At 44.3% G+C, this 12,992-nt stretch overlaps 2 protein-coding genes across 2 annotated transcripts in view; one reads left to right on the top strand and one right to left on the bottom strand.

The window, feature by feature from the left end:
- Nucleotides 1-5,628, bottom strand: part of LONP2 (lon peptidase 2, peroxisomal) — a 98,943-nt gene extending 93,315 nt beyond the window's left edge. Inside the window, exon 1 of the mRNA XM_007167632.2 lies at nt 5,285-5,628. Within this exon, the coding sequence (XP_007167694.2) occupies nt 5,285-5,517 (233 nt within the window). The 5' untranslated portion in view covers nt 5,518-5,628. The remainder of the gene's footprint in view (nt 1-5,284) is intronic.
- Nucleotides 5,629-12,868: 7,240 nt separating this feature from the next.
- The window catches only part of ABCC11 (ATP binding cassette subfamily C member 11), a 53,281-nt gene continuing 53,157 nt past the window's right edge, over nt 12,869-12,992 (top strand). Inside the window, 1 exon segment of the mRNA XM_057533702.1 lies at nt 12,869-12,967. Coding sequence (XP_057389685.1) covers nt 12,869-12,967 — 99 coding nt within the window.

Genomic DNA, 12,992 nt, shown 5'->3' on the forward strand with positions numbered 1-12,992 from the left:
TTTCAAAATATTCTGGTTCTTCTATTACTATGCACTTTATTAGGCATGACCAAAAGCAACAATTTGATTTTGCAACAGATCCGCATTTATTAGTACCCAAATGTGTAGTGTTTTTTCCATTTAGGTAGTAGCTCTGTAAATCTACACCTTAATTACTGTGGTATTTTACAGTTCAAAGAATTTCTGAAATTCCTGAGAACTACTCTCAGAGTTGTAAAATATTATTTTAACCCAAAGTCTGACAACAATGGGTAAGATCTGTATAATTTGGAAACTGACTTAGATAATATAAGTTTTTGAGAACCATCAAACTACAGTGGTGGGAAAATCTAAAAGCAGCACTACTGCAAAAAGCAGTTTTCCAAGATGAGGATAGCTGTGGTCTATTTGCCAACCACTTGCTTTTTTCTTTTCTTTCGTCTTTTTTTCTTTACTTTAAAGCCCTCCATTTTTCTTGGAATCCTTAATCTTCCAAATCTTTTTTCCAAATAACGCTACTTCAGTTCTGCCCATATTAAAAGAAAGAATATGGGGTCTTCCCACTCCTTCCCCCAACCTCCATTTGTGAAATCTACCCATGTGGGCAATGGTAATACCATTAACATACAGGGTTATTGATTTGCAGTTTACAAAAGGCTTTCATAGGTATTATTTCATTACACACCACCTTTCACCTCTGTGAGGAAGGTAGCACTTTATTAAAAATGAGTAATTCAGATTCAAAAAGGGTAAACAGATTAGTTATCCATGATTAGAAGGATATTAAATAGCAATAGGGGAGTTGAATTAGGTTTTATGACAAATTTTACTCTTTTCCCACCACAATGGACAATATGAATTTGTACTTATAAAAAGTATAAAAATAAACACTATTAACATAGCTTCTAAATAGCTGAGATACTGCAAAGCACAGCTATTATTTAATATCTAATGTTTACATCTTAACAACACTTAAGGAAGAGAAGTATTTCCACCAAAGCTCTGGAAGCAAAAGTTACACACTTCTGGGAAAGGACCACTGAAACATCTTTTTGGATTTGACTTGGTGTCACCCAACTTATCTTCCTGAATATCTGATGATTTTGAGCAAAATTTATCATCACTGTTAATAAAGATTTAGAAACAAGGAAAGAGTCTATTAGGATAGTCCCAAATTCGACCACAGATGAGGCTTCTGTGGCTACAGGATTTTTGATTTTCACTCCTTTTCTTGAAAGTTCATTTCTTTTTTTTTTTTTTCTTTAACGTTTAAACAATCTATTATCCAGATCACTGATGATTTAACTTTTTTTTTTTTTTAAAGAAAGTACTTGAATTCCGTTTTTTAATTTTTTTAAATTTATTTTTATTTATTTATTTATGGCTGTATTGGGTCTTCGTTTCTGTGCGAGGGCTTTCTCCAGCCGTGGCAAGTGGGGGCCACTCTTCATCGCGGTGCGCGGGCCTCTCACTATCGCGGCCTCTCTTCTTGTGGAGCACAGGCTCCAGATGCGCAGGCTCAGTAGTTGTGGCTCACGGGCCCAGTTGCTCCGCGGCATGTGGGATCTTCCCAGACCAGGGCTCGAACCCGTGTTCCCTGCGTTAGCAGGCAGACTCTCAACCACTGCGCCACCAGGGAAGCCCGAAAGTTCATTTCTGAATTTAAGAAACGCAACTTGCAGACAGACCTTCCTTAAAAAGAGTAAATGCAGACTTAGGAACATCTAAGTAGAGCTATTCATTACATACTTGCTAATATAAAAGATTAAATTTTAAAATCTTAGTGTTATCAGGTTTCTTGAATGCTGAAGAGTGCTAATAGATACAAATAACAGTAACACATGGATAGAGACTTGGCAAATTATGAAACAGAGTATCTGCTCTATATAAAGCATTCATTTTTTTGCCAGACCAATGCCAATGAAACTAATTTGGGGTCCTAGAGATGACGTACACAAAAAATGAAGAGGGACTGAGCACTCAGCACTATGAGGAAATGAAGGCAGGTGCCCTGAAGAATGGAAGGCTGGGAGAAGACTGGGGGGCCATCTTGAAATGCATGAAAGGACAGTGCACAAGGAATGCTAATTATCCATTTGCACTAAGAAAACAATGGGTCACTGAGGAGCCACTAAAAAAGACAGTCCAGTGAAGCAGGGTGGCCTGAGGTGGCATGGGAACCAAATTCTAGACTGTGGGGATAATCCAAAGCTCTTCCTGTGCTAGGTGACATGCCTGCACACTGACGTGCAGATTGGGCCTGTGCTGTTCCAAACGGTAAAGGAAGTGGTTCAGGTAAGTCAACACCTGGCCCTGCCACTTTGTATGACAAGGAACCCAGGGGAACAAATTACTTCTGCTGCTCCCTGAAGACAGGCATTGTCACCTGGATGGTCTAAAGGAAACAAGGGACAGGAAGAGAGCCCTCACCGTCCCTCTGAGGTCCTACTACCACCTGGAAAAGCAGGTAACTGCGGAAGGACAGATTTGTGTATCGAAACACAGTAACATTATAGACAACGCAGTACTTGTACTACTAAAGCTCTTTTAGGTACTTCCCTGGCGGTCCAGTGGTTAAGACTCCGTGCTTCCACTGCAAGGGGTGCAGGCCAAAATAAAATAAAATGGTTACTTTAAAAAAAAAAAAAAGCTCTTTTAACTTTTTAAAGTAAGAGCATTTAAAGGTGATACTAGAGAAAAAAAAACATTGGAACCTAATACTAAGGAATGCAATGCAAACTTTCTACAGACTTTTCAAGTAGCAAATAATATTTCTAGGATAACGAGATGGCCTGGTGGGTCCTTATAATGCTGAAATTCTATGAAGAATTTTCTATGTATGTTTTCTAACTTAAATGATTAAAATTTAACACTGCTATTCATTTAAAACAAAGGCAGCAATATGAACAGCAAGGACCAGATTACCCATCATCTGATATTAGTGATTACTTACAAGCAGAAGAATTTAGTTGTTTTGGAGGAATTTACATAAAAGAAATTAAAAACCCTCCAAAATCTTGCCAGAATCATATCAACAAATAGTCACTCAAACCTGAAACATGGGGCTTCCCTGGTGGCGCAGTGGTTGAGAATCTGCCTGCTAATGCAGGAGACACGGGTTCGAGCCCTGGTCTGGGAAGATCCCACATGCCACGGAGCAGCTGGGCCCGTGAGCCACAACTACTGAGCCTGCGCGTCTGGAGCCTGTGCCCCGCAACGGGAGGGACCGCGATAGTGAAAGGCCCGCGCACCACGATGAAGAGTGGCCCCCACTTGCCGCAACTAGAGAAAGCCCTTGCACGAACCGAAGACCCAACACAGCCAAAACTAAAAATAAATAAATAAATAAATAAATAAAGTAGCTATTAAAAAAAAAAATGCTTTAAAATTAAAAAAAAAAAAAAAGGAAAGAAGTATAAATGCTCAATTATTTCCCTTTAAAAAAAAAAAAAAAAAAACCTGAAACATGACTAATCTACTTTCGAAATCCACAGTGTACCCATCGGTAATCAGCAGAACTAATACAAAACAGCTTATCATGAGCACTCTTGCCTCAACATGCAACTAAGTCCCTGGGCACAGAAAGCAAAAAATTAGGGGAGAAATAAGCAACGGCTAAAGGAATGGGGTCATATGTAGGGAAACCAAAATCCAACACAATTTATCACAGTTTACTGAAACTTGAAAAGTATCCAATTTCACTCAAGCAATAAGCAAAGTACATCAGATGGGAACCAAAATGTTTTCCATGCTTGAGAAAAGCCAGGCTTTTGCAATGTGGACCAACAATGGACTGCTAGGGATTTTTTGGTTTGGTTTTGTTTTATGAGGGGAGGGGAGGAGAACCAAATCTCCTTTGAGAATTTTAACAAAGCTATGGACTCTCCTTTAAAAGGAGAGTATATAATCACAAGATTTTGGACAAAAACAAGACATTCCTAACTCTCCCCAAAACCATTCAGAGTCAAGCTACACCTAATTTTAAAAAAGGATAACTGTAGGTGAACAAGGGAGGGGCTCTAAGTTAAAAATACCTCAAGAAGAGTTAAGTGTAGGAGGCAGGGGCTTGGGAGGCTTGAAGATAATGGCATTTGTTGAGAGCATACGACATACCAGCGCTGTCTGGCAGAAATATAACGTGAACCACATATGTAATTTTAGTAGCCACATTAGAAAATAAGACAAGTGAAATGCTAATATTTTACTTAATTCCAACATTTAATGTATATAAAATTTATTAATCAACAACACATTTTTCATACTAAATTTTCAAAATCTAGTGTGTAGTGTACACTTACAGCACATTTAGGGTGACCAACCACCCTGGTTTGTCTGGAACTAAGGGTTTTCCTGGGATATAGGACTTTCAGGGCTGAAACCAGGACAGTCCCTGGCAAACCGGGACAACTGGTCACTCTACTAATACTATCTCAATTTGGACAAGCCACATTTCAAGTGCTCTGTAGCTAGTGGCTACAGTACTGGACAGTGCAACCATTTATCCAGGCTGGCGCAAAACAGACCACACACGTGTGTGATTTCACTTCATCTTCATAACACACGTAAAAGACGGATGCTGCTAGTTTCCAAATTACAGGTGAAGAAAGAAATAAGTACACGTTCAATCTGTCACCCGAAGTCACACAACTAGGGCCATGGTGTAGGGGAATCCAGTGGTAAGCTTGGGGCCTAAGAAACGTTACAATATGAGAAGAGATGAGAAGATAGGAAAGTTCTAGAAAGGGAGACAAGGGAAAATGTGAACAGGGAAGGCCCTTTAGGAAGGAAAACAGAAGCAGTGAGGGGAAGAGAGAAGGCGGGGGGGCGGGGGAGGCAGGGAGTGTGTTAGAAAGTCACCCCCAAATTAATAAGGAAACGGTGCAATTTAGGATGGGACGGGAAAAGAGAAAACGTGAGGCAGCCAAGTATCTCCGTTAAGAGGACAAAAGAGGTGGGAAGGAAGTTAAAGAAGGAAGAAGGGGGAGGGGGAAGGGAAGAGAGGAAGAAAAAGAAAGAGGGGGGCCTGGAAGGTTAAGAGCACCGGCCTAGGAGTCTGAAGACCCGGGGGGGCGGGAAAGGAAATTCACATCAGATGGTGAGCAGCTAATCGTGCAGCTTTCACGACTCCGTGAGTCATCTCATTTAACGGTCACGAGGCATTCCTCTGTTACCCCCGTCTGGCGTGTGAGTCGTCTGGAGAGGCGGAAGACCGCCGCGGCGCCCCCCGAGCCCCACGCCCCGAGGCCGGGCCGGGTCTCGGGAGGAGGCCGCGCCGCCGCCGCTGCCGCCGAGCCGCCCGGCCTACCTGTGCAGCGGCGGCAGGTCCTGCGCGTCGCTGGCCGGGTCGGGAGTGTTGGGGATGACGCCCAGGATGGTGCTCTGCAGCGACGTGCCCTTGAGCAGGCGGCTCCGCACCAGCTGCAGGTTGCGGGCCGAGTCCACGCTGGTGCGCATGGTGGAGCCGGGCAGCAGCACGCCCTCGTGCGTGAGCAGCAGCGGGAGGCGGCTGGGGATCTGGATGGGGCTCAGGGACGACATGGCGACGGCCCTCCGCGCCGGGAGAGTCCCCGAGAGCCCGACGGCCGGCTCCGCGCGGCCTACGCGGCGACGACCAACCCTCAGACCCCAGCACGCCGCAGCTTCCGGCCCCGCGCTCCCGCCCGCCCCCGGGCTCTGCCACCGCCCCGCGCCGTACACACGCGAAGAGATGCGCACTCCGCCCGCCGGGGCGACCCCTGCCTCCCGGCCCCGCTACTCCGCTTTCTCCGGAGGCTCCCTCAGAGCAGAGCTGTATGCCCAAGGATGATCCCATGTAAATTGTGTCCACTTGAAATGTTTGTACCTTTCTATTCGAATTGATTTTAGATGTACAAAAATATAGTAGGGAGTTTCCATGTACCTGTCACCCAGCTTCCCCTGTAATCATCTTACACAATCATCCTTCAACTATTAAAAACCAGGAAATTAACACTCCTGTTATCTAATCTATAGACTTCCACAAATTTTGCCAGTTTTCTCACAAATGTCCTTTTTTCTGGTCCCCATCCCACTTTTCATTTAGATGTGATGTCTCCTCAATCTTTCTTTTCTTTTTTTCTTCAAAGCTTTGCAACTTTTAAAACGTATTGATCCCATAGTTTGTAGAATGTCCCTCAATTTGGGTTTATCTGATGTTCTCTCAAGATCAACATTATACATTTTTGTCAGGAAGACCACAGAAGTAATGTGCCTTAGTGATACACGATGGTAAAATGTCTTACCAATGATGATTTTGACAGTGATTACTTGGTGAAGGTATAATAGTATCTGCTGGGTTTCGCTACTTTAAGGTACTATTTTTCTCATTATAAGTAGTAAGTATGTGTAGGGAGTTAAGTCTACATTAATTGAAATCTGTAAGAAAAAGCTGCCCCATCTCCCTTCCCAATAATTGAATAATTTACTTATTCAATTACTTTTTATGTTAGTATGGACTCATGGGTATTCAGTTTTTTATGGGCTATCATGCAATAATATCATGTATATCATTGCTTGAATTTTTTCAGATTTGGCCCTTGGAAGCTCCTTCACATTGGAATTTGACTTGGGTTTGGCTGTAGTTTGCAGATGGAAAATTTTCCCCAAATATGAAATCCAGCAATGCTCTCAGAATCCAGGAGGGAATTGAAAGTCTAGTCAAGACAACATGCATTTGTTGAGGGCCTGCTGAGTGCAAGGCCCCGGTCTGATTGTGGAGGGTAGAGAGCAGAACAGAAGGCAAGGTCCTACCCTCAAGCACCTCTTGGCCAGAGGGACAGACCCATAGACAGCTGAGTCTGATACAGTGCAGCAGGTAAGGGAAAGGAGAAGGCAGGTGTCCTAGCTGCTGTGCTGGAGACAGAAATTCAGGAACTCGGAGTCTCCGGCCTAAAGCTCTTTCTCTGACATGATCCCACCTTTTATTCATTCTCTAAGCAACCATTTTTTGAATGCCTACTATGTACTGGATATTACTTTAGGTGCTGGGGATATGCGATGGTCCAGCCACCGCAGAGGGTCTTCCAGGTCCCGACGGAGAGGGGCAAGGGACTGAATAGCACTGCTAGTATGGGATCAGAAGGACCAAGACAACTGATGGTTGCAAGGCACTTTATTCAGAATTTACTGAATCTTATATAGACAGAAGAGGAACTCATTATTAGACAATAAACCCATGGAATTGCTTATCGTCTCAGTTCAGTCATTACCACTGACGTCAACAAGTTTACAGCAACTATCCTTGAACATTATCTTCCCTTAACCAGGCTCACACACAGCCCCCAGTCATAAGGAACAACCAGGACTCTCAGTTCCCTGAGGTCTCCTGGCTTGAGATAGCTTTGCTAATCTCTTTTACATCCCACAGGCCTGGGAAAAAGAGTGCATTCCAAGGTAAGGGCTTTGCTTTTTGTGAGAGACATAGTGTCTCCTCCAGGAGTTACCTCCGGCTAAGACTGCATGCTTCCCACAGGGATACATCAGTGAACACAACAGACAAGGTTCCTGCTTTCATGGAGCTAACATTCTAGGGGGAGAAACCGAAAATAAGCAAGGAAAATCTTTTTGGATGGCGATACACCCTTTAGATGGCCAGAGCAGGCCTCTCTGAAGAGCTGAGCCCTGTCCTGCAGCCATGCAGAGGTCGTGGGGTGGGTGCCGAGGGGGTGCTATTTCAGGCAGAAGCAGCAATGATTGCAAAGACTTTGTGGCTGGAATGAATTTAGGATGTTTGAGGAGACTGCTCCTGTAATTTGCTGAGGTGGGGCCTGCTGAGGGAAGCAGGAGAGAAGTGGGAGGGTAGGCTATAGAGGGCCCTATAAGGAGTGAAGAGTTGGGGTAAGGAGTCTGCTAAGGAGTTTAGGTCTCACTCTAAACCCAGTGCAAGCCATAGGCAGTTTCAAGCTGTGGAATAATTCTTCAGACTTCTGTTTTCAAAAGGTCATATTGGCTGCTGTGTGGAGAATGGAATGCAAGGGGGTTTTTAAAAATTATTTATTTATTTATTTATTTATTTTTGGCTGTGTTGGGTCTTCGTTTCCGTGCGAGGGCTTTCTCTAGTTGCGGCGAGCGGGGGCCACTCTTCATCGCGGTGCGCGGGCCTCTCACTATCGCAGCCTCTCTTGTTGCAGAGCACAGGCTCCAGGCGCGCAGGTTCAGTAGTTGTGGCTCACGGGCTTAGTTGCTCCGCGGCATGTGGGATCTTACCAGACCAGGGCTCGAACCCGTGTCCCCTGCATTGGCAGGCAGACTCTCAACCACTGCGCCACCAGGGAAGCCCCAGAATGCAAGGTTTTAAGGTCAGACGCGGGGAGGCCAGTTAGGAGGTGGTTGAGATTGTCCAGGCAAGAGGTGATGGGGCTCAGACTCGAAGCAGTGGATTCAAGCCACGTTTGAATGTAGCTTCAACAGAGCACGCTGATGGATTGGACGTGACGAGTGAAGGAGAAACAGTCATCAAGGATGTTCCCTAGACCAGGGCCCTAGCTGCTAGGGCCTAGAGAGCAGTTGGGCTGGTGGCAGGAGATCCTAGATCCAATCAGCAAGCTCTGGATCACCTCTCTGGATGGGGCTGAGTACCTCACCCCCTGACAGACACTAGGGGTTAAAAAACTAAGATTAAAAAATGCATGGCCCAGCTCCCCAAGAGCTTACCTTTTCACCAAGATCTCTCCAAGGTCAAGGGAGAAGGGCCCCATTTTTTGAAGAACTTCAAAAACCATCTTATAAACCTTGTGGTATATTTTTTGATCATGTTTAATGCTTTTAACATACACTCTCCCCAACAACGACAAGCAATATGAGTGTCTAGTCACATAATAATAGCTGGATTTATTTTTAAATACAAATTCCTTCTGCATCGTAGAAGGTGTGGTATGGGACTGGGTCCACGTTTAAGTTGCTTGCTTGATGAACACCTTCTTTCTATCCCATCAGTCTATCTCTGTGATGGGGTACCAGCCCACTTGGGAAAGCATCAAGAATCTAAGTGTGAGTTCTGAAGCGACCGTGTGGCTCTCCTGGTTCCTACTTTAACCAGCTCTGCATCTACTTCCTTCATTGATCCACCAAATACTTATTCTGCATCTGCTATGTGCTAGGCACTAATCTAGATTCACGGATGCATCAGCGAAAAAGACAGACAAGGCCCCTGGTGTCAAAGGGCTTACATTCTAGTGAGGTAGGCAGAAAATAAGTAAGCCCCCAAAGAAATGACAATTTCAGAAAGTGATAAGTAAAGGAAATCTAATAGGAAAATCTGTAGAAGGTGCTAGAGACAGGAGGACAAGATGAGGGAGGGAGGTCTGGGAAGGTGACCCTGCAGAAGTGGTGTTTGAGCTGAAACCTACATGATGAGAAAAGCCAGGCTCTGCAGGGAGCTCGGAGGAAAGTGTTCTCAGCAGAGGTTAGGACTCAGACAAAGACCAAGACGGGAAGGAGCTTCCCAGTTTCTGGAACAGAGAAGACCAGGCTCTGGGCTGTAGGGATTCAGCAGACAACAAGACGGCCACGGCCAGCGCGGGGCTCCAGGATCTCTGAGAACCAGCCCCTGGAAAGCTACCCAGCTACCCAGGGAAGGCAAGGGAGAGGTCTAATCATCTCAGCTTCCTCAGGCCTGGCTCTCCGGCCCTGTAGCCCTCACCATGGGCACCTCCCCTACCCTCTGGTGCCCCTTCTGGCCTTGGACACTAGACCCTGCTGGGAAAGTGGTAAGGACAATGAGGAAATAAATCAGCTCCTCCAAAAAAGTTACATCTCTCCAAGGGCCCCCCTCCTGTACACAGGCTGTTTCCCCATATGCAAATGGCCCGTGTCTAATCATGACTTTGGCCCCCTGGGGATCGGGGATCACAGGGCTGGAAGCATCTGTTTCCTCTCTGGTTTATTCCCAGTCCTGTCCTGGCCCCCCGCCTGACCACAGTGATGGGCTTGCCCCTAATTAGAATGAATAAACGTCAGCTCTATCTTCTTGAGAGGAAGGTGGGAGGCCAGGGAACTTTTCTAGGATGCCAAAGAAAACTCTGGAGGGAATTCTCCCGGCCATTCAAGGAAGCGGAAGTGGGCCTCATAGACATGGAAGGCAGCTCAAGCCAACACGTGGCTGAGCTCCAGTTAACGTTGAGATGAGCAATTGGTGTTCTGCAAGCATAGCCATTGCACACATTTGCATTCCCTTCATTTGCATTTGCTTTACTTTTCCCTGTTGCTAGTTTCCTGGATGACTTCTGTATTTCTATAAGGAATCACGTCTTTAAAACCCTCATTGTATCTCTTTGCAGGTGTGTATAAATAAACCAGGTTAGCAAATCATACTATACCTGAAAGGTGAGAAAAAATCTAATTTCTGTATTTGTTTTCTAAGAATCTGGTCTTCCTCATGAGCCCCTACTCGCTGGTTAATTAGGAGAACATAAATGTTTAGGCTTACCATTTTAAGATGCTAGTTCACAAGAACAAACTGTCAAATTTTCAGGAATTTTGAGAACCCAGTTGTTAAACACAAACATTAAAATTAAATTATATAGACTTACAATTAATAATATCAAAGACAAAGGTAATACTAAAAAATCTGTCATTTCCTGATTATTTCACTACATTTTACTATTTATACTTTTGAGGTTATTTACATCTACTGTACTTGTCTCCTGGAGATAACCATACGGTGATTTCTGAATGCGCCTCTCTTCCCAACATGTTGGTAGCTTGAAATCATCCACGATGGGAATATTTACACCACAAAAATCGGCAAAGGCTACAAATCTGGGCTTGTTTTATTATTTTATTGATTGTCTAAGCTTAAGAAATAAATGCAGGAAGTGTTAATAATGCAGATTAACAAGTGTGTGGTGCTTGTAGCCATTACATTGTGAAGAGCACAAAAAATGAGAAAATATTCTTTCAGTATTTGAAAACTCTTCAGCAAAGAGACTCATTAACATAAAGAAAAATGTCAAGTAACACTTATGTTGGAACTACACCACCTGCAACCACAGGTTAGTTACAGATACACACGTTTACCAGCACACCACTGAGACCGTGGACACAGCCCCTTGCCAGGGTGCATGACTTGCAATCCAGAATTTGCTGACTCCACCTCCCCCTCCCCCTCCCCATTCCCTCCACTGAGAACCTTTGTGTAGTGAATAAACTGTACACCAGTACACCATGGTCCTACCCCCAGGGCCTCCTTCCATTGAATCATGCCAATTTCACTTTAATGTGTCTGTGTCCTAGGCTGGTTCATAGCAGCCAGAAACTGGACCCTTCCCACAGTCTTAAACAAGAAATATGTGACAGCCTCTCTTACCTGACATCCCTCCTTTTCTTTTTAATTTTCCATCACCCCTGAAAGGTCCACTGCTACCATCACAGTTGTACAGCTGCCCCTCAGTTCAGAGGGGGCATTGGTTCCAGGCCCGCTGTGTATACGAAAATCCAAGGATGCTCAAGTCCCTTATATAAAATGATGTAGTATTTGCATATAATCTAAGAACTTCCTCCCATATACTTTTAAGTCATCTCTAGATTACTTATAATACCTAATAAAATGTAAATACTATGTTAATAGCTGTAAATACAATGTAATGCTATGTAAATAGTTTCCTGTGCCAGTTGAAGTTTTCCTTTTTGGAACATTCTGGTTTTGGGGTTTTTTTTTTCCGAATATTATCTATCGTCAGTTGGTTGAATCCTGATAGCGGAACATGTGGGTACAGAGGGCCAACTGTATACCTTGTGGCCTGGTGCTGGGGAGTCTATCTTGTAGGCTCTATAGGAGAATTCCAGAAACTGAGTTCACCAGATTTGGGTGTGATTTGCTAAAAGGAAGTGAGATGGGAAGGAATGGAATAAAGGAATTTAGAGAATCTTCTCCCAAGAGAATAGGCTAGTCTTCAGGTCTGTTTGCTTAAAGCACAATCCAATACTTGAATGTCAAAAGCTGTATCTGAACACCAGGACTGACTACATAATTTGCAGGACCCAGTACAAAATGAAAATGTGGGACTCCTTGTTCAAATCATGAAGAATTTCATGATGGTGACGGGCAGAGCATTGAACCAAGCCTGGGGCCCTTCTGAGTACGGGGCCCTGTGAGACACCCATCATACCCCACGATGCCAGCCCTGTTATACATTTTCTTTCTCTTTCTATTCCTTCAGAAATATTACTAATTACCATCCCCCCTCCTGCCCAGGCACATGGATGTTCTGGGAGTGAATCAGATATTCACATAGGCAAAATGAAAAGCAAATTAATATATTTTTTAATTATTTAAATTTCCTAAATTGTGCCCAGATCCACTCCCTTGAGTCTGTGAAAACCAAGTCAGAGAATGACAAAATCACATTTCTTTCATTTATTTATTCATCCATTCACCATTTATTTATTGAACACATGCTCTCCTCCTAGGAGATCCCTAGGCCCCAGAGATTTAATAGTGAGCAAAGCAGACATGTCTCTGCCCTCGTGAGGATCTCTGTTTAGTGCAGGAAATGAACTCTAAAAAAATCAGTGATTCACCTAAATGGACAATTACAAACTGGGATAAAAGAAGAAGCATGGTTTTAGGAGCAGGCCTTGAATATGTTAAAGAAGATTGGCCTGGCCCAAGGATGTGGGTTGGGAATGGGTGGTTTGAGGTTTCCCTAGGTGATCTTGGGCTGAGACCCAAGTAGACGTTTAAAGAGAGGGACCCAAGCCCATTCTGAGCAGAGAGAAGAGCAGGTGCTGTGACAACGGCCCCCGGTACACTCACTGATGGGTGATGTGACCCCTCTCCGGGCTGCTTAGGGCTCTATCTCATCTGCTCCTACCTGTTGCCTTTGCAGATTCTCTGATTCTGGGAAACAAAGAATTGGCAGGACACCTGAAAATGACCAGAAGGAAGATATACTGGGTCCCCAGGTCTTCCGGTGACCTTGTGAATCTCGGCTTGGATGTAGATGATGACACAGTTTCAGGACTTAGCTATGTAAGTAGATCTCCTTTGCATCAAA

The sequence above is a fragment of the Balaenoptera acutorostrata genome, chromosome 19 (genome assembly GCF_949987535.1).
Source record: "Balaenoptera acutorostrata chromosome 19, mBalAcu1.1, whole genome shotgun sequence".
NCBI classification, from domain to species: domain Eukaryota; kingdom Metazoa; phylum Chordata; class Mammalia; order Artiodactyla; family Balaenopteridae; genus Balaenoptera; species Balaenoptera acutorostrata.